Source organism: Dendrobates tinctorius, unplaced genomic scaffold (assembly GCF_039654945.1).
Source record: "Dendrobates tinctorius isolate UK_male_01 unplaced genomic scaffold, ASM3965494v1 ptg000295l, whole genome shotgun sequence".
Lineage (NCBI taxonomy): Eukaryota > Metazoa > Chordata > Amphibia > Anura > Dendrobatidae > Dendrobates > Dendrobates tinctorius.
This window is the reverse complement of record NW_027361962.1, coordinates 1,868,616-1,889,308: the sequence shown is the minus strand read 5'-3', so window position 1 is coordinate 1,889,308 and position 20,693 is coordinate 1,868,616. Positions and strand designations below refer to the sequence as shown.

Below are 20,693 nucleotides of genomic sequence, written 5' to 3'. Positions count from 1 at the left end.
TGAATTGTCCTAGACCAAAGGTATAGATTAAGAGTATGGGTGCCAGGACAGAGCCTTGAGGGACACCATCAGAAAGAGGGTAGGATGAGGTAGAATGGGGTGCCGATGGTTTAACATAACAGCCAGGCATCTGCTGAAGATCCCCGTACCTGTCATGAAGGTACTCCTTATAAAGTTTGACCATGGCTGGCGTTCATAGGAGACCATGATTTTTGCTATATACAGCAATCCTGTAGTACATACGATCGGCTGATAGCTGGTTCATTACCCTGAAAGGACAACAAAATACTGTAAATATTTTTTTTAAAAAAGACATTTGAATTCCCCCTCTTTTCCCCCATTAAAAATAGAAAAAAGAAAAAATTACTCTGATATCTCCACATCCATAAAAGTCTGATTTGTCAAAATATAAAATTGATTAACTTTATCTGTAAATGCCATAATGAGAAAAGAATCAAAACAGCAAAATTTTGATTTTTATTTGGCTCCTGCAACACCGCAACCAAATTGTGACGCTAGTCACTTGTCACGGCCAAGCCGCGAGTCAGAGTGGTCAAGGAGTCCAATGAAGGTACGTCGTAAACACAAGGAAGAGAAAAAAGTGTAGTCAGGTAATGTTCCGAGGTCAGAATACTGGAAGGATAACAGATCAGAGCTGAAGGGGTTAAACAGGTGGATTGTCAGAACGAAGTCCAAGGTCAGGCAATAGATCAAGCATATAGAACTCAAGGCACAGGAAAGCACAAACCTCACAAGATGAATGTACATCTGGCAGTAGTCTGGGTGCAGTCGCTCAGTTAAGTAGGCATGGTAATTACCCGGGATAGTGAACACCTGGAGATGGCCGACGCTTCCCAGTCATGGATTGGCTAGTCGAGCTGTCAATAAACACACTGACAGCTCAGCACGCTCCTGAACCAGACTGGATGGCCATGCTGTCAAAGTACTGACAGCTTCAGCACGCGCCTGTACCGGATTAGATGGCCAAGCTGTCAGTAACTGCATCCCAGACACCCTTAGGGGTGGAACCTTGACACAAATGCCAAGAAGACATCATATTTACTCCAAAATGGTACAATAAAAACATCAACTCAGGGGCAGAAAAACAATCCCCAACACTGCTCCATCAATGTGAAATATGAAACCATTATGGGCCTCAGAAAATGTCAATATCAACCCCACAGCCTCGCACACAAAGTATGATGGTGGCCCACCACAGCAGGAAAGTACCTCCAAAAGCCCCCACACATTGATAACCACACAATTTTTCATTCCAATAATTCCATTTTGCATTTTTTTTATGAAGTACTTAAAGGGTTAACAAACTTCCTGAAATCAGTCTTGTAAACTTTTTGGGGTCTTGTTTTTAAAAAGATATCCCTGCAAGGGAATTTCCAGAACATAGGTGTCATGATCCAAGGTGGATCTGACAGTTTAAATGCACAAATTGAACTTTTTTTCCTTTGGCTTGGTGCCAAAGTGGGTTGATTGCCCCCGGTGGCCATTAGAATTATTACACGTGGTGTCGTTCATTCTAAGTTGCCCCGGTGGTGGTGAGTGGTATCGCACTTTAGTTCTTTGGTTAAATGCACGTGATTAGGTAACAGGTGTGAATGCTCTATAAATGAGTGTCAGGTGTATCATTCACTGTTGGTGATATTGTGTGTTAGTCATTCACAAGGAGGCCTGGGTGAAAGAAGGAGCTGAACATGAGTCCTGCGCAGTCCAGCCAGAGGGGACGAGTGGCAGCTAGGTGGTCTTCAAGAAGGGCTGGCATGGCGTGGTGGAGTCCCAGTATATGGTGTTGGCAGGAAGTGCTTGCATGGCTTGGTGGAGTGACGACTATAGAGAGAGTTGCACTCAGCATGCGGGACTTGGTTGCTGAGAGCTGGACTCAAACATGCTTGACTTTTTGGGCAGGAGCTGAACTCATCTTTGGGACTCTGTTACTGGACTTCTGCAATTGGTGGTGGACTCTGCTCCAAGGCTGCACTATGGTGAAGGATCCAGTTAAGGTGATGGATCCGGGTGGAGGAGGAGATGCACACAGGTGGTGGGCTCTGTTGCTAGGAGCGTACGCAACAGAGCAAAGCTAAGTGGTGTTTCCCCTGTTTTGTCATCTTTCCTCATGTGCGTTTTAGTGCAGTGGTGGGATTAGTTTCCGCACCGACCAATTCCCTAGTGAGGGTTTAGGTCAGGGCAAGCTAGGGTTTTTAGGTTCCTGTTGCGCGCCCGGTGCGGAACCGGCATAGGGAACATTAGGAGTGCAGGGACACTGGCTCAGGGGAGCTCAGGAGGTCTCCACTTCCCTATTCCCTATCGCAGGGCCCACCATTGTTAATGTTTCCCAGGTTTCCCTTATTACTTAAATTCGCCTTACTGGAGGCGGGGTTTCCAGACTACTTTATATATACGTGTAATATCTAAATTTGCCAGTTGGAGGCGGCGTATCCAGCTGCACGTGTTTATTATTTAAATTCGCCCCACTGGAGGCGGTGTATCCAGGGTCACGTGTGTCATATGGGTTCGCCTTGCGGTACTCGCTGCGTCCAGACACACGTGACCGTGACAATAGGACCCTCAAAGTCACTTCAAAACTAAATAGGTCCCTAAGAAAGAGGGAATTAGACTTACTGGTAATTCAGTTTCTAGGAGTCCTTTAGGACAGCAGGAGGCAATCCTTCCTTGACCCAAGACTGGATAGGATCACAAAGAGGTTAAAAGGTTTCTCTCACCTCCACCCTCAGGTGTTTTTTCAACGTACCACCGAATAATGGATGTAAATGGTCTATACGAGCCACTAGAAACTCATATGCAAGATAAACCCGTTAATGGCCCCAGCTCAATCTCAAGCCATGGCGATCCGATGGATGAACGATCTGCAGGAAGATATGGGTGCTGTCCTGAGATACTGCTGGAAATGGAATTACCGGTAGGTCTAATTTCCTCTTTCCAGTAAGTCCTTCAGGGCAGCACACAAGGAGTAGTACCAGAGAAATAGCACCAGGATGGGTACAGAAAGCCTGAAAAACTAGGCTAGATATAGACATGATCTGTAACATCAGAAGAAAATATAGACAGCCATAGAACTCTGCAAAAATAAATCACTGTAGTGTCTGATATATGTCTATAATGCCTAACATTCAGTATAAATGTGGTAACCAAACGGAGACAGTGAGACCCTGCCCTGTTGTATCCCAACACCAATAATGAACCGCAGGGATTGTTGGATAGATTATAAACACTGCAGCCATAGAATAGACCTTAAACACCTCTTATTGCACAGCAATAGTATGGTGATAGCCACTACCACCAACACAATGAGAACTGATGCAGTCCAATAATAAACCTGCATGTGCTTAATAACACAGGAGGCCTGTTCTGTCTCCGTTCCTCCGCGACTCAGACTAAACCTTGGTTACAGACCAGCTTACCATAGCACAAGGAGTCCTGCGGATAAAAACCCTGGATTGACGGAAAATCAAACCAATAACCTTTAGTGTATGGATAAATGGTTGTTAGGGACGGCGGAACGCACTAAATATAAATCATCGGAAGTGCGTTCGACGCCCGGGGTCCACCGTGCAGTAGGTGTAACAACCGCTGCTGAGTAATGGCAGACTCGCTATATGGCGGTATACTGCGCTCGGGTTAAATGTCACCCGAGGGGAGCAGAGCGGACTCTGTTAAACATAGAGGCGCTTTAGTATAAGTAAAGCACAAACGCCGAGCCTGTTAGCTTCACAGGTCTCAGCTGGCTTGCACACACGGTATACGGTCACAGGACACGGCCTAAGGCAGAGGTCGGTGCCCGTCTTGACCTACCGTGCGTGCGGCGTCGCTACCGCGGACGCTTGGTAAATGCTGCTAACTGCAGCGCGGCGGTAACTACTGCCGCTGTATGACAGTGCCGTGAGGCATAACACTATCGGACGCTAGTGTAGCGGTGCGGTATGCACCGTGGCGTATGGCATGCCACTGACTGGTGCTGACTACTAAACTAATTCCCTAACCACATGCGTAATATCAGAGGGAAGGGGTTTCAAATGAGTCAGTCACCACAATCATACATCCGTCACTATTCACACATAGCACATATTGTCTATATTAGTGCATGGCCGAGCGGCCATGCGGGCCTTTTATAGCCATGCGCTTCCGAGACCTTCCAGACCTCTGAGATGGGCCAATCAGATCAAGACAAGGACCTGAGCACGTGACCCCCGATCTCCACTGGGAGATCGTCTCGTGGGCATGCCCAGTAGCGCGGTGAGAGGACTTAGCCTCTGGAGTGGTTTCCTGCAAAGCAGGTTGCGCTACCATTGCTGGTCCAGAGGTGGCAGCAACATAGAGAGCTGGTCTGAGCAGGGCGCCTGGCTCGCTGAGATTGCTGTGCAGGTCCCTGAGCGGTCGGAAAGGAATGGGAGACCGCTGGATGTATGGCTCTGGATTCCTGCTATGCAGCTGCAGGAATCCGACGCCTAACAATGGTCACAGCATTGGGTGATTCTAGATTACACACCCAGGAGCCCATGGACATCTATTCTGAATCTTTAGATCTGATAGAGAATTGTGGATCATCCCTTCTGTGGTGCCAAAGTTAACAACACAGGGTGTCTGGACTGTGGAATTGAGGAAAGGGGTCTAAACAAATGCAGTTACCTTCAGCTGTTCCATATATATATATATATTGTAAGGTAGTGCTGTTATTCAAGTAGGGGATACTTGCTTAGCCGCCACAAAACCAGATCTGGCACAGGTTTTCCATAAAACAATTATAGTCCTTGTGGTTTATTCAGCATCATAAACCCACAGCAGTAACATAAAGTTCATCACATCAGCATAGCGTCCATGACAGAGATCAGCCCTGTAACCCCTGTGGTCACACAGGTAAGGCATATACAGGCTCTTCAGCCTCAGTTATCTCACCCACGTCAGGGTTTCCTCATGACTGCTTAACCTCATCATGCTGCAGATGTCCATTCCCTCCAGGGAATCATCAGGCACATGCAGCCATTCAACACAGCGTTCCTTGCCGTCAGGAAGACAGCCCCCATTTCTCCCAGATGGGGCCTTCCAAAATGGACCAACCAGGTCCCAGCATTCACACGTGACCTACCCTGGCCACCTTATATGGTCTGTAGCCACACCCACCGGGTCACATGGCTATGACCTCATCACAGGTCCTTGAACCATTTTCACACTCTTTACAATATCATTCTTAACCACACCCCTGAGTGGATTTGTAGGTAACTAGTAACAACCGTCTCCCCAGCTACCTGGAGACTTCTCCCGGACACATTGAAACAGCACCTCAGCAGTATCACTGCTGATCAACACACACATAAGTCTCCATCTCAAGGCCACCCACCTTGAGATACACCACGGTCATTCACTCTTCTGCCATTCATCCTCTCTCCTAGGACATCCACGCAGCGCCCCCTAGCGGACACAGTGGTCACTACACCACTATATATATATATATATATATATATATATATATATAAAATCATGAACTGATTTGCTATGTCTGATCTTCTCAGAGATATTTGTACACCCAGGATGAAACTGTGACAGGGAACAGCCTTAAAATCTAGAGGAAGGTTTATTCCAAGCACAGATGGTGATTATCTACTGTGAGGACATTGGTACGTTGGGTTCTTAACTGTAAGTGCCTGGACTCTGGACTCTTTACTGTAAGAGCAGTGGACATGGATTCTCTACTATAAGAGCAGTGGACATGGATTCTTTGCTGTAAAAGTATTGACAGTATGGAACTCTCTGCCACAATGCTGTACTGTTGGTTCACAACAAAAGCATGAGATTCTGATGCTTTCCTTGATAAATATATTACAAATTATGGGACTAGAATCTGTCTTTGATGTGGTTCAAAGAAACGGGTCTGATTGCTTTATGTGGAGTCAGGGAGGATCCTTTCCCATAACATGAGGAAATTAACATCTACCTCGTGGGATTTTTTCTTACTCCCAGTCCGTAGTATGTTATAGGATGAAGTCGATAGATATGTCTTCCTTCAACTATAACTACGAAAGAGTCCTGACTCTAACACCAAGATTAGACAGGACAAAGACAGTAGCTGAATTGAGACTCCTGTTCTGAAAGAGGAGAAATACTAGGCCAATCCAAGCATAGTTGCTTCGTTGGCTAAGCCGAGTTGCAAAACTGAGGCAAAGGAGGCTGGATCGGAGTCCAGAGACATTAGGACTTTCTAACAGGAGTCGAGGCACAAAGCCAAAGGCAGAGTCCCAAAGGTACTGAGCCAGATGCATGAAGACAGAAGCACAAAGCCACAAGGCGCTAAGAGACATGAGGCCAAGAGGTGCTACGAGGCACCATGAAGCACAAAGGCACTATGAGGCGCTTTGAGGCCCATAGGTGCTATGAAGCACAGAGGTGTTAAGAGGCACAGATTAGGGCCGCGCTTACAAAACTAGACTCAAAGTTACATTTAAGAAAGCATCCATCTGAATTCAGGATAAACCTCCGTACTCTGATGCTCCACAGGATAAGATATCTTAACTCTAGGATCAACCTCTCATGTGACAGTCCCCTGTGGAGGCAGAAAAAACACTTGAGGGTGGAGGTGGGAGAGGCCTTTTAACCTCTCTGTGATTCTGTTCTGTCATAGGTCAAGGATGGACTACCTCTTGGTGTGCTGCCCAGAGAGACGTACTGGAAAATAAGTTTTGTAAATTGCCCGAAAATAATGAAAACTTGCTGTTAAACTTTTAACCCTTCTGACAAAATAAAGACATTTGAAAAAATATGGTGACATAATAAAACATAAGAAAATTTTATTTTTTTATGGAGAATAACTATTTGGTTTGCAGCTGTAAACAAAGTTTGAATATTGGAAATCTTTTAATTTTTTTGTCAAATTTCTTAAACTTTAATAAAAGCAAAACATTGAATTAAATTTATTACGAACATAAAATACAATGTGTCAGGAAAAAATGCTTTCTAGGTCACAATAAAGTGACATGTCAGATTTGAAAAATTGGGCTTTGTTACAAAGATTAAAATGGCTTGTTCCCAGTGTGAATTCTCTGATGTCTAACAAGATGCGATTTCGTGGTAAAACATGTTGAACATTCTGAACATGAGAATGGCTTCTCTCCTGTGTGAATTCTCTCATGTGCAACAAGATGAGATTTGTTATTAAAACATTTCCCACATTCTAAACATGAGAATGGCTTTTCACCGGTGTGAATTCTCTTGTGTCTAATAAGATGACATTTATTAGTAAAACATTTCCCACATTCTAAACATGAAAATGGCTTCTCTCCGGTGTGAATTCTCTTGTGTCTAATAAGATAAGATTTATTAGAATAACATTTCCCACATTGTGAGCAAGAAAATGGCTTCTCTCCTGTGTGACATCTGTGATGTGTAACAAGTTTTGACTTTTCTGTGAAACATTTTCCACATTCGAAACATGAAAATGGCTTCTCTCCTGTGTGAAGTCTCTCATGTATAATAAGATAAGATTTCCTATTATAACATTTCCCACATACAGAACATGAATATGGCTTCTCCCCTGTGTGGGATCTCACATGTATAACAAGAAATGATTTATCTTTATAACATTTCCCACATACTAAACATGAAAATGGCTTCTCCCCTGTGTGATTTCTCTGATGTAAAATAAGTTGAGATTTCTTAGTAAAACATTTCCCACATTCTGAGCATGAATACGGCTTCTCTCCTGTGTGATTTTTCTGATGTACAACAAGAGTCGATTTATCTGTAAAACATTTCCCACATTCTGAGCATGAAAATGGCTTCTCTCCTGTGTGATTTCTCTGATGTACAACAAGATTTGATTTATCTGTAAAACATTTTCCACATTCTGGACAGGAAAATGGCTTTTCTCCTGTGTGATTTCTGTTATGTATAACAAGACTTGATTTCTCTGTAAAACATTTCCCACATTCTGAGCATGAATATGGCTTCTCTCCTGTGTGATTTCTCTGATGTACAACAAGATTTGATTTATCTGTAAAACATTTTCCACATTCTGGACAGGAGAATGGCTTCTCTCCTGTGTGAGTTCTCTCATGTACAACAAGACTTGCTTTCTGAGTAAAACATTTCCCACATTCTGAGCAGCAAAATTTCTTCACTGCTGTGTGAGTTCTCCAATGTTTAGTAAATTTTAATTTATCGGTGAAACATTTCCCACATTCTGAGCACGAAATTGGTTTCTTTATGGTGGACGCGCTTTTATTTCCCACAATTCTTTTATTTTTCTTAACACTTTGTGATAAATCAGGAGATGGCTCTTTGCTAGGAAGGGCTGAGGGTATATCTGAGATGTCACCATGCTCTTCATATGTTTCTTGTTTGAAGCTATCATCTTCTGTTTTAAAATACGAAGATATCAGATGTCCTTCGGAGCTGCTATTATACTCATCTGCAGAGAATAAAAGTGATTTGATTATTTTTTTTACAAAACCTTAAAAATCATTTATCTAATTACAAATATTACAGATTTAAAAAGATAAAACTTTCATACTGTAAGGTATGTAGCAACGCATTATTAATAACTGACTAAAGTGTAATTTACATGATGTGATGATTATTCTTAGTGAAAATTGTACTAATGTTCCTTCCGAATCATTGGCCAGTGCAAAGATCAAGCAGTAAACATTTGTGACAATGAATATTATATATATATATATATATATATATATATACATATATATACACACACACACACACACACACATACGTACAGACACACAGATCATCCCTTGTGTACATAGAAAATATTCTGCAATAATAAAAATGCATGAGAGAATGGAAACAAACCATCATTGCTGCATCACAATGAAAGCTAATAAGCCCCAATCGGGAATTCTATTCTTCCTGTAGCCGCTCACTGTCAGTCTTCAGGGGAAGTAGACGGTTGTAGCAGTCATCTCTCTTTCAGCAGTGACTGTTACATCTCCCTTTAGCGCCTCAATGACTAGAAGAAAGCAGCTACATAGAAAATATAACTTCATTTTCTCCCAGTAGCCGATTTTCCAGGAAAACAGCCGAACACGATTTAAATACTATTTAACTCCATATTATTACTATATCTTTACAAAGGCAGATAATGGCCTGTAACAAGCACTGATGGATTGTATGGGAGCATTTTTTTTCTCTCCATAGAGAACATATGAACACTTGGTCGAACGTTCATCTTTACAGAGGATTCTGCGAGACATCGGACAGCAGACTCAGGTTTAATTTTATGTTTATGCTAACATCAATAATTATATGTCTGTGGCCTGGACCGTTCTTGAATAATGAAGAATAATTGGGTTCCATATATTGCATACTCCGATGTGTGTTGTGAATGTTATATCTATTGCTCAGTGACTATCTTAAGTTGACTACTAGCACATCATGTGACAAAGGGCAGGATAAGCTCATATTATTCCATTCCCATTGTGGGAAATGCTCAGGAGTCAGTGCTATCAGGCGGAGTACATCTCACATGCTCCATGACAGCTACGTGCAGAGCGGAGGAGCCGTATGGTCGTGCATTAGGAAGTCATGGCAATGGCGGAAATCTAAGGCTGGAAAAGCCCAGGCATTATTCTGCTTTCTCTTATAATCTACTCCTGGCTGTAACTAGGAGGCAATTATCTGAAAACGAGTATGCTAGAAGCTCTGCTCAGTTCAGTATATCAAATAGCTTACATTTTAATCCCAAAAACGTGATGGATAGCATAAAAAAAGACTAAACGAGGTTTGTTACGAGTCACTGATGATCTATCATCTCAGTCTATTATTAAATCCATATTGTAGATGCACAGCCGGTGTTATCTCACATAGCGCCATCATATTACCAGACATATGTAAACTGTACTTTAGCTGAATGGGGGAATCTATGGCCCAAAACTTCTATTCTCTGATGAATGAGGTGAATGTGACTCTTCTCTTATTTCGTGGTGACTCCTCATCAGGACGGTTACCTGTAAGATCTTCCTCTTTGCACCGCCACTCATCTCCCCGCACATCACTTTCTCTTTTCTCCATTATGGATTGTGGATTATTCATCAGATTTTTGCCTGGTTCCCAAAACTGTGAAAATAATATATAATAAAGTCACAGACAGAAGGAAAACTCACTTGGAATGTTCTAGATGGACGCATCAACTACAAGCTCGTGTGGCCCGAGCTGCCAACCGATGCCAACACCACCCCCTCCTATATCACCAGTGCCGTCCTCAGAGTCAGTGCCTAGTGATAGAAGCCGGGGTCGCTGGAGCAGGGTCCACTGATTTCCTTCATTATTTTGTCTTCACATTTTGGATGCCCTGACATTTTTTATTTTCCATTATATTCGCTTTGCTCTGAAATTTAGTTTTTTTGGGGTACATATTTTTATTTGTGGGGTCGGAAGCAATTTAGCAATTTCTTTTTTAATGGTGTTCACTTGTGATATAAATGTGATGTTAGAGGAATCGTCCTTCCCTTTTTTGAATAATTATATGCAGCTCAGTATGGTCTAAATCAGTGTTTCCCAAACTCCAGTCCTCATGTTCCCCCACGGGTCATGTTTTCAGGATTTCCATAGACTTGCACAGGTGAGAGAATTCCTGATGCCTTGATAATACTTCCACCATCTGTGCAATACTAAGGAAATCCTGAAAACATGACCCACTGGGCCATGAGGACTGGAGTTTGGGAAATACTGGTCAAAACTGAAGAGATAGGTAGATGAAGTTGTGCTATCTGCCCATACTCTTCTCATATGTGCAAGTCCATTGTCATGTCCACACTCGCTGATGTTAGCATAATGTGTGGATGTGACCGAAGGTATGCACTGCAAGACCACTTAGTCTGTCTAATATCATTACAACGCTCTAATGTGTAACTGAAGCTCATGAACAACCACCCAAAACTGCCTCCACTAAGGATTGTGACGGTACCGTTATAGTCACACATATAAAGGTCACATGCAGCAGATCATAAAGACTCCAACATCAAAAACGTGACAAAGACCATACATAAATACAAGCGTGAACAACTTTAGTGAAAAATAGATAAAAACACTATAAAATATAAAGTACAAGGAAGCTATACAAGGTTAAGAACCAGATAAGAGGAAAAATGAGCAGGGCAGTTAGATGTCTTAAAGAATGGCACAATGCAGATGGGCATGTATGAAGGAATGAGGAAATTTATGAAGTACCGTATTTTTCGGTTTAGAACATGAACCGGACCATAAGACACACCCCAAATTTTCAGAAGGAAAAATTAATACGTCAAATGGGGTTCTGTCTTACAGTCCTGAATTCAGCTACCCTGGGAGGATCAGCAGCGCTGGTGGAGCGGAGCCACAGAGGGTGTTTGGTGGTCCGGCAATGATATGACCCAGACTGGTGTGGCAGGTTCGGCGGTGATCCGGTGGTGTGGGGGCTCCACTGACATTTTGTGAAAGCCCGGAGTCCCCGCACATCTATTGCTGCGATGCGGTGGTCTCCGGGAAATCACATTCCAAGACTAGTGCTGCAGGCTCGGTGGTGCGGGGTCTCCGACGACATTTTGTGAAAGCCCGAAGCCCGCGCACTTCCATTGCTTCGATGCTGTGGCCTCAGGGAAAATGGCGGCCAGAGGTGGCACATGCGCAGATTGAGATCTCAGCAACGAGATCTCGTCCCGAGATCTAGGGAGACGAGATGTCGTTGCCAAGATCTCAATCTGCACATGCAACGCCTCCAGAGGCCATTTTCCCGGAGGCCACAGCATTGAGGCAATGGAAGTGCACAGGCTCCGGGCTTTCACAAAATGTCGCCAGAGCCCCCGCACTGCCGAACCAGGATGAGAGGCAGATCATCGCCCTGCAGCGTCGGACAACATGAAGAACCGCTTGACCCCTGCTGCCACCTCACTAATTGTAAGTACGGTATATTCCGACTTTAAGACGCACCCCCGTTTTCCCCAAAAATTTTTGGGGAAAAAACTGCGTCTTAATAGCAGGGCTGTGGAGTCGGAGTCGGAGTCGTGGAGTCGGAGTCGGTGCTCATTTTGGTGGAGTCGGAGTCGGTATAAAATGGACCGACTCCGACTCCTAAAATATATAATAAATTGGGTACAGTAATTCAATGCAGAATGTGCTGAATATTTTTTCATAGGAGTTTGGGAAAGTTATGAAATGTCCTATAAATGGCTGTTATATTCCTGATCTAAGGCTACATTCACACACAGCGTTTTTCCTGTGTTTTTTGAGGATACGTTTTTCAGCTGCAAAAGCTGATCATCTTTTTAAAAAACTGCATCACCTGAAAGGTTTTTGAGCTCATAGATAATGTTTTCAATAGCAAAAGCAGATTAGAAATCTGCTCTGTCTATCCATATCGTATCTGTACCAAAAAGAATGAAAACCGGGTAGTACACCAATATATATTCTGTTCTATATAAATATCTTGATTATTGGATCATAAAAATGATTAAATGTCTGAGGTTCACATTGTACTACAATAAATTTTTCACTTAAATATAAGCAATATGTGTGGGAGTCGGAGTCGTGGAGTCGGAGTCGGTGTAAGGGAAATTGAGGAGTCGGAGTCGGAGTCGCAGGTTTGGCTTACCGACTCCACAGCCCTGCTTAATAGTCCGAAAAATACGGTATATACATAAATAAAACGAGTAACCCACACACTCCCTCCATAGAGTATCACCCTATTATGTGCTGTGTTTCCCTCTTCTAGACTTATTCATGAATCAGACATCGGCTCCTTTATGTTTTACTCTGATGCTGCAGCATTTTAAAGAAAACATACGTTGAAACAAACTGCTCCGGTTGTCTCGTGTTGGAAGGTTGCCTTTTCCAGACGGCATGTTTCAGCTCTTTCCAAAGATGCTCAATAGGATTTAGGTCAGGGCTCATAGAAGGCCACTTCAGAATAGTCCAATGTTTTCCTCTTAGCCATTCTTGGGTGTTTTTAGCTGTGTGTTTTGGGTCATTATCCTGTTGCAAGACCCATGGCCCCAAGCTTTCTGACACTCGGCAGCACATTTCTCTCTAGAATCCCTTGATAGTCTTGAGATTTCATTGTACCCTGCACAGATTCTAGAAAACCCTGTGCCAGATGCAGCCCCAGAACATAACACAGCCTCCTCCATGTTTCACAGTAGGGACAGTGTTCTTTTCTTGATATGCTTATTTTTTCCATTTGTGAACATAGAGCTGATGTGCCTTGCCAAAAAGTTACATTTTTGTCTCATCTGTCCATAGGACATTCTCCCAGAAGCTTTGTGGCTTGTCAATATGTAGCTTGGCAAATTCCAGTCTGGCATTTTTATGATTTTTTTTCAACAATAGTTCCCTTCTTGGTTGTCTCCCATGAAATCCACTTTGGCTCATACAATGACGGATGGTGTGATCTGACACTGATGTTCCTTGAGCTTGAAGTTCACCTTTAATCTGTTTAGAAGTTTTTCTGGGCTCTTTTGTTACCATTCATATTATCCGTCTCTTTGATTTGTCATCAATTTTCCTCCTGCAGCCACGTCCAGAGAGGTTGGCTACAGTCCCATGGCTCTTTTACCTTTAACATGTTTGTTTATAATTTACTTTCTAATCTCCTGAGACAACTCTTTCCTTCGCTTCCTTTGGTCCATGTTGAGTGTGATACCATGTCACCACACAGCACAGTGAGTATCTGTAGCCCTATATACAGGTCCACTCAGTGATTCCAAGATTGTAGACACACCTTGATTTAACATAGTAACATAGTTATTAATTAACATGTCCCTTTTGTCACATTATTTTCAGGGGTACTATCATTTCTGTCCAGTCCTATTTCATGAGTTTTATTTTTTTTTTTTTTAATTACGTGGAAGCATGGTTAAAAAGCAATGTCTGACTTTCATTTGCTTATTTTCGTAGATTTTTTTTAATTATTACTATTGTAAGTGTAACGGGGTCTTCCAATCTCGGGTACCTCTTTCAGTACCACCCTGTGTTTCCGGAGGCCCACTCTGCTTTGGCTGGAGTCTGAATGGGGAATATCGTGTCCCCTCTGCCCAGGGCGCAGCCTGTGGGCTGATGCATTAGGGACATGCATCTCCCATGGAACCTATTATACATACATATAACTGCACAACATATTCTGGGTGCTGAGTGGTTCCGTAACACGGCTCCCCCTTTTCAGCAACGCGATCGGCATACACAGTCTGATCCTTAACGGATCGGTTTGGGGATGACCGAAGTTTATGGGGTTGGTTCAAGTTCCGTTTGTCGACTTAGTCCATCGGCATTACCGTTTTGTTTGCCGGGTCTGTAGTGGATGGTGAAGTCCAGAGGTTGTAGGGCTAAACTCCACCGCAGCAATCTGGTGTTGTCTCTGGAGATCCGATTAAGCCAGACTAGGGGATTATGGTGCGTTAGAAGGGAAAACTGTCGTCCATACAAATATGGTTGCAACTTTTTGAGTGCCCATACTACCGCCAGACACTCCTTCTCGATGGCCGCATAGCTTACTTCACGGGGCAGTAGTTTCCGACTCAGGTAAGCTACCGGGTGTTCTTGGCCGTCCGGCCCGACTTGGCTCAGTACTGCCCCCAATCCAAACATAGAAGCATCTGTGTGAACAAGGAAACGTTTCGTTGGATTGGTGCGGCCAATACAGGGGTATTGGTGAGGGCGTCCTTTAGTTGGCGGAAGGCTTCCTCACACTCTGGGGTCCAGGTTACCTGGCGGGGTTGGTTCTTACGGGTCAAATCAGTGAGGGGCTTGGCTACGCTGCTGTAATTGGGAACGAATTTCCTGTAATACCCCGCTGTCCCTAGAAACGCCATGACCTGGGTTTTAGTGCGTGAGGTGGGACATTTGGCTATGGCTTCAATCTTGGCTGGTTCTGGTCGCTGTTTCCCACTTCCCACCCAATGCCCTAAATACTGAACCTCTGCTTTGCCCACGTGACACTTGTTTGGGTTCAGGGTGATTCCGGCCTGGTGGATCCTGTCCAATACTGTCTCTAGGTGATTTAGATGCTCTTCCCATGTCGCACTGTAGATGGCGATGTCGTCCAGGTAGGCACAAGCATAGTCCTGGAGACCATCCAGAAGCCGGTCAGCCAGCCTTTGGAAGGTCGCCGGAGCATTCTTCATCCCGAATGGCATAACTCGAAACTGGAATAAGCCGAACGGGGTGACAAATGCCGACTTGGGAATAGCGTCAGGACTAAGGGGAATCTGCCAGTAGCCTTTGCATAGATCGATGGTGGTCAAATACTTTGCCCCCGCCAGCCGGTCTAACAACTCATTCACACGCGGCATGGGATATGCATCAGTCACTGTTTTCTCATTGAGCTTACGATAGTCTACACAAAACCGTGTAGTCCCATCCTTCTTGGGCACTAACACTACGGGGGGGATGCCCAGGGACTGACTCTTCAATGACCCCTAAATGCAACATCTCTTGTATCTCGTCGCATCCCCTCTCGTACAGACTCAGGGACGCGGGAGGTGTTTTGTCGCAGGGGGGTCTGATCCTGGGTCTCAACCTTGTGTTGTGCCAGGCGAGTGTACCCTGGTCTCCCCGAAAACATCCTCTGTCGCTGCCTCAACAACTCCTCCACCTGCTGTCTCTCCTGGGGGCCTAGGTCTTCACCCAAGTGTACCTGGTGCCATGTTTTAGTCTGAGTCCTTTCCCCTAAGACATCCGGCAAGGGAAGTCCTGCTAAATCCTCTGCTTCAGGTGCACAGATGGCCACTACCTCTTCAGGGCGCTCCCGATAGGGCTTCAGCATATTCACGTGGAACATGCGGATAACCCTGGGGTCGTCACAATCGGCGACATTATAGGTTGTGGAGGCTATTTTCCCCACTACCTGGTAGGGCCCCTGCCATGCAGCTTGGAACTTGTTCTGCTTAGTGGGCTCTAACACCAGGACCTTCTGTCCTATTTCCAAGGTGCGCTCTCTGGCCCTCTGATCGTACCATACGCGCTGGCGCCGCTGGGTCGCCTGCATGTTCTCACGTACAGCCTGGGTCAGCTCCTGTAGGCGGTCCAGGAATTCCAGCATATAGGGTACAATAGGTACCCCTTCTGAGGCCCTCCCCTTCCCAGTGATCTAGCACTAAGTCTAGGGGTCCCCTTACCCGTCTCCCGTATACCAGCTCGAACGGAGAGAACCCCGTGGATTCTTGGGGCACCTCCCGATAGGCAAACAGGAGGTGTGGCAAGAATTTCTCACAGTCCCTAAAGGTCCTGGTAAAAGTCCCAATGAGCTGTTTTAATGTCCCGTTAAAGCGTTCACACAACCCATTGGTTTGCGGGTGGTACGGGGCGCTTCTAATGGACTTTACGCCGCACAGCTTCCACAGTTGGTTGGTCACCTCTGCTGTAAACTGGGTACCCTGGTCCGAGATAATCTCCCTGGGAAATCCAACTGGATACCGTGTGGCATAATCTACCACTGTCAATATATACCTTTTCCCTGACGGACTGGGTTTGGCTAACGGCCCTATGAGATAGACCGCTAGTCGGCTAAATAGTTCCTCCACAATGGGGAGGGGGCGTAATTTGGCCTTGCATCGATCCCCCCCTCTTGCCAATGCGCTGGCAACTGTCACAGGTCTGGCAGTACTGACGAACATCATAGGTTTCCCCCGGCCAAAAGAAGTTTTGTGTCAGACGATGCCTGGAGCGACTGACGCCGAAGTGCCCGGCCAAGGGTATGTCATGAGAGATTCGCAGTAACTCCTGCCTATACTTCTTGGGAACTACCAGCTGTCATTTTATAGTGGAGCTCGTCCCTGTGTGGTGCTGCTCTGTGATCCGGTAGAGGAGTCCCTGCTTCCATACAAACTGTTCCCCTTCCAGTACCCCTCTCCCCTCCTGTGCCTTCCCACGATATCCTTCCAATGAAGGATCCTCAAGTAACTCCCTCTTAAATTCATCTGGGGTGGCCCAAGAAATGTGTCTGGCTATGGGAATACGTGTAGGGCTGGGATGTCTTACCTGGGCCTCCTCCGAGTGTGATTCCGCCTCCGCAGCTCGAGCTTGTCTCCGGGTGGTCACAGGATATGTCTCAGCCAGAGGGGCAACTGAGAATGCAGACAACATGGACCCCAAGTCATTTCCCACCAAGACGTCTGCTGGCAAATCCTCCATCAAGCCGACCTCAACAAGGCCATCCCCGACTCCCCAGTTCAGGTGAATCCTAGCAGTGGGCAGTCGATGTATAGCTCCCCCTGCTACACGGACTGCCACTGTCTGGTCCGTCTTCTCTTGGTCCCGGACGAGATGAGGCTTCACAAGGGTCAAAGTTGCCCCGGAATCTGAGCCCCTGCATACGTTTCCCCATTAACCCACACGACCTGTCGATGCTGTTGTCGATTATCTGCCCGGGTTGCCTGCACGGGGTCTACTTCATGCAGCACTTCCTCCATCTCTTCCACCCCTTGGTTAGTCGTAGCCCCCAATGCCGAGTCAGCTTCGCCTTGGTAGCAGTGTACAGCAGCCCGGCTGAAGGTAGCTGTTCCCGCCTTTGGCCACTGGGTATGCTGAGTCCGGCTGGGACATTGTCTTTGCAGGTGGCCCAGCTGAAGGCAGGTGTGGCATCGCGCCCCAGGGGGACTGTGGTAGGCCGGGTTTCTAGCTGGTCCCCCCTCCAGGTCCATGGGCGGGACCCTAGTAACCATCTTTGATCCGGACAACTGAGGCCTCCTGGCAACATGATGTTCATCGGCCAGACGAGCGGCTTCCTCAAGAGTCGTTGGCCGCCTGTCCCGAAGCCATTCCTGTGTCTCGGGGGTTAGTCCATTAAAGAATCGTTCTAACAAGAAGAGCTGGAGGAGGTCCTCCTTAGTGGTTGCTTGGCTCCCTTGTACCCACTGTAGCAGTGACCGCCGTAATTTACAGGCCCATTCAGCATGGGTATCGGTTACGCGTTTTATAAGTCCGCGGAACATTTGGCGGTATGCCTCTGGTGTCAGCGCATACCGGGCCAAGATCACTTCTTTGATCCGCTCATAGTCCATACAGTCCTCATCAGGTACCGTGCGATAGGCGTCCGCTGCCCGGCCTGTCAGCTTGCTGGCCAGAATCTGAACCCGTTCCTCCGGCTTTACCTGATGAAGGACACACTGCCGCTCAAAGTCCTGCAGAAAGCTATCAATGTCTTCCTCTGCCTCCCCCAACTGTCGGAAGGCATTATACTGGATCTTTTTGTGGCTTACTGTTGACGGTACCTGGTCGAAGGCCAGAGCTCCCCCTGCTCGCCGACTCTCTTCTCTCCGCTCTGCCATCTCCATCTTGGCCAGCTCCACTTTGGTCCGCTCTGCGATCTCCATCTTGGCTAGCTCTATCCTGGTCCGCTCGGCCATCTTTTCCTTCAGATCAGTACGCACATCAGCCATCACCTCTCGTATGATCTCTACTGCAGGGTTTGGGCCATAGAACGCCAGTCGGTTCTTTACCTCCCTCTAGAATTCAGTCTCGTCCACGTTCACATTGGGGGGCGCTGCACTGTCGTCTTCCATGATGGTTGCTATCAAATCCGCTTTTGTTTTGTTGCTGGCGATCAACCCTCGGGCTTCCACCAGATCTTTTAGTGTAATCCTCTTTAACTTCTGGTAGTTTTTTTCCATTCATTCCTTTCCTCCTGTAGAAGGGGTATCATATCCCGCTGGCTGCCACCAGTGTAACGGGGTCTCCCAATCTTGGGTACCTCTTTCAGTACCACCCCGTGTTTCCGGAGGTCCACACTGCTTTGGCTGGAGTCTGAATGAAGGACGCTGGCTGGAATTCCTTGGTTACATGGGCGCATATAAAAGATCACTGCTTCTCCACGTATTTCCAGTCTGACAACACTTTACTCACAGGACACAGAATATATCACACAGATACAGAGGGCAGGCAAATAGAAAAGCGGCAGGCCAGACATACATTACAATAGCCGCAGGTGGCCGGAGCCTGCCGATATTTACTGTGGCAATTACAAAGGTGGAGGGGAGGACAAAAGGGGAATATCGTGTCCCCTCTGCCCAGGGCGCAGCCTGTGGGCTGATGCATTAGGGACATGCATCTCCCATGGAACCTATTATACATACATATAACTGCACAACATATTCTGGGTGCTGAGTAGTTCCGTAACACGTAACAGTAAGATTCAAGTTATTTCTGTGACCATTGTGGGTTTTTCTGTCATTAAAAGAGGGGTACCAACAATTTTGACCACGTGTGTATCTGGGTCTCTCAATGCAATTCTATTTATAGAAGCCAAGGACGTCTAGTTGGTATGTGACTGCACAGATAACACAGTGATAACTCTCTGAGTACAGATAATGTAGTGGATTTCACCTGCAGTCCCATGTACAAGTTAGTATTGCCAAAGCAAATGGTAAAAATAGGGGGATAAGGTGGTGGGGTAGGGAGGCATATAGAGGTCTAGGATATATCAGGCTCCTTTTAGAGGATAGGGGCATGTTCAGGGTGGGGTATAGGAGTCCATGACATATCAGTCTCTTTAGTCGGGGGATAGGGACGTGTCCAGGGTGGGGTATAGAAGTCCATGACATATCAGTCTCCTCTTAGTCTGTGGCAGGCACTGACATATTCCGCTCCTATGGCCGCTGAACTTTCCTCTTCCCCCGTTTTATCATCAGTTTCTCTTCCTCCTCCATGGAGGTGAAGTCTGGGAAGAGATCAGACAGTCTCTTTAAGTGAGTGTCCCTGACTGCGGAGTGTTTGGAGCACCTCAGCAGGAAGTGGGCCTCATTCTCCACGGCCTCCTGGGGGCACTGCTGACAGAGTCTGGTCTCTCAGGGTTTGTAGTTCTGTCGGTGCCACCTGGATGCAATGAGTAAGCTGTGGACGCTCAGTCTGTACCAGCTCAGGATCTGTCGCTCTTTGGGGTTTTCTAGCTTCACTAGATATGGGGTCAGTTTGTACTTCCTCTTTAGGTTCTGGTATATCGTCAGTTTCTGGGATATGTTTATGTCGTTCCTCCAGATGCTGAGATATTCCTCTTTGAATTTGTGTACCATCTTCTGGATTTCACCTTTTGTCAGGCCATGTAGATTGATGGCTTGGTCAGACTGGCTTTGGGTACTTTGTGTTGGGAGGCTTCCTGGTGTAGGAAGACTTAGTGATGGTAGGAGCTGGGAATACTACTTTGTAGATGAGCCTTAAATGACAGTGCCTTTTTCTGGAATGCGTGGTGTAGTGGGAATCTGCCCAGCTCTGCTCAGAGAAAATGCTTGCAGAACTCTAGGTGGAATATTTCAGTAGGCCGAGCGTCCCACTTTGACAAGTTTGGGTATGAGACTGGGCCCCAGTCCTCACTGTCGTACAGAAGGATTGGGGCAATGATGGAGTCAAAGGTTTTTAGCCAGTTACTGACATCTTCTGATGGCATAGAAGGCTTTGGATGCCTTGTCTTTCAGTAACTCTATGGCTTGCTTGAAGCTCCCTGACTGGCTGAGTTCTAGGCCCAGGTAGGTGTACCTGTTTTGTGTAAGTGGACAGCTATTTTTCTCTTTTACCTCATCTCTCTCTCTTTACTCCTGTTTCTCTTTTTTCCCTCCGGTCTCTCTCTTTTCCTCTTCCCTCTCACCTCCTGTCTCTTTCTTACCTCCTGTGTCTTTCTCTTACCTCCTATCTTACTCTTTCCCCCTGTCTCTCCCTGTCTTACCTCCTGTCTCGCTCAAATTAAAATTCAAATGAGC

The 20,693-nt window shown here is 45.9% G+C and overlaps 1 protein-coding gene across 1 annotated transcript in view; it reads right to left on the bottom strand.

The window, feature by feature from the left end:
* Positions 1-6,782: 6,782 nt before the first annotated feature.
* The window catches only part of LOC141073046 (uncharacterized), an 81,189-nt gene continuing 67,278 nt past the window's right edge, over positions 6,783-20,693 (bottom strand). The window contains 1 exon segment of the mRNA XM_073560365.1: positions 6,783-8,119. Coding sequence (XP_073416466.1) covers positions 7,035-8,119 — 1,085 coding nt within the window. The 3' untranslated portion in view covers positions 6,783-7,034.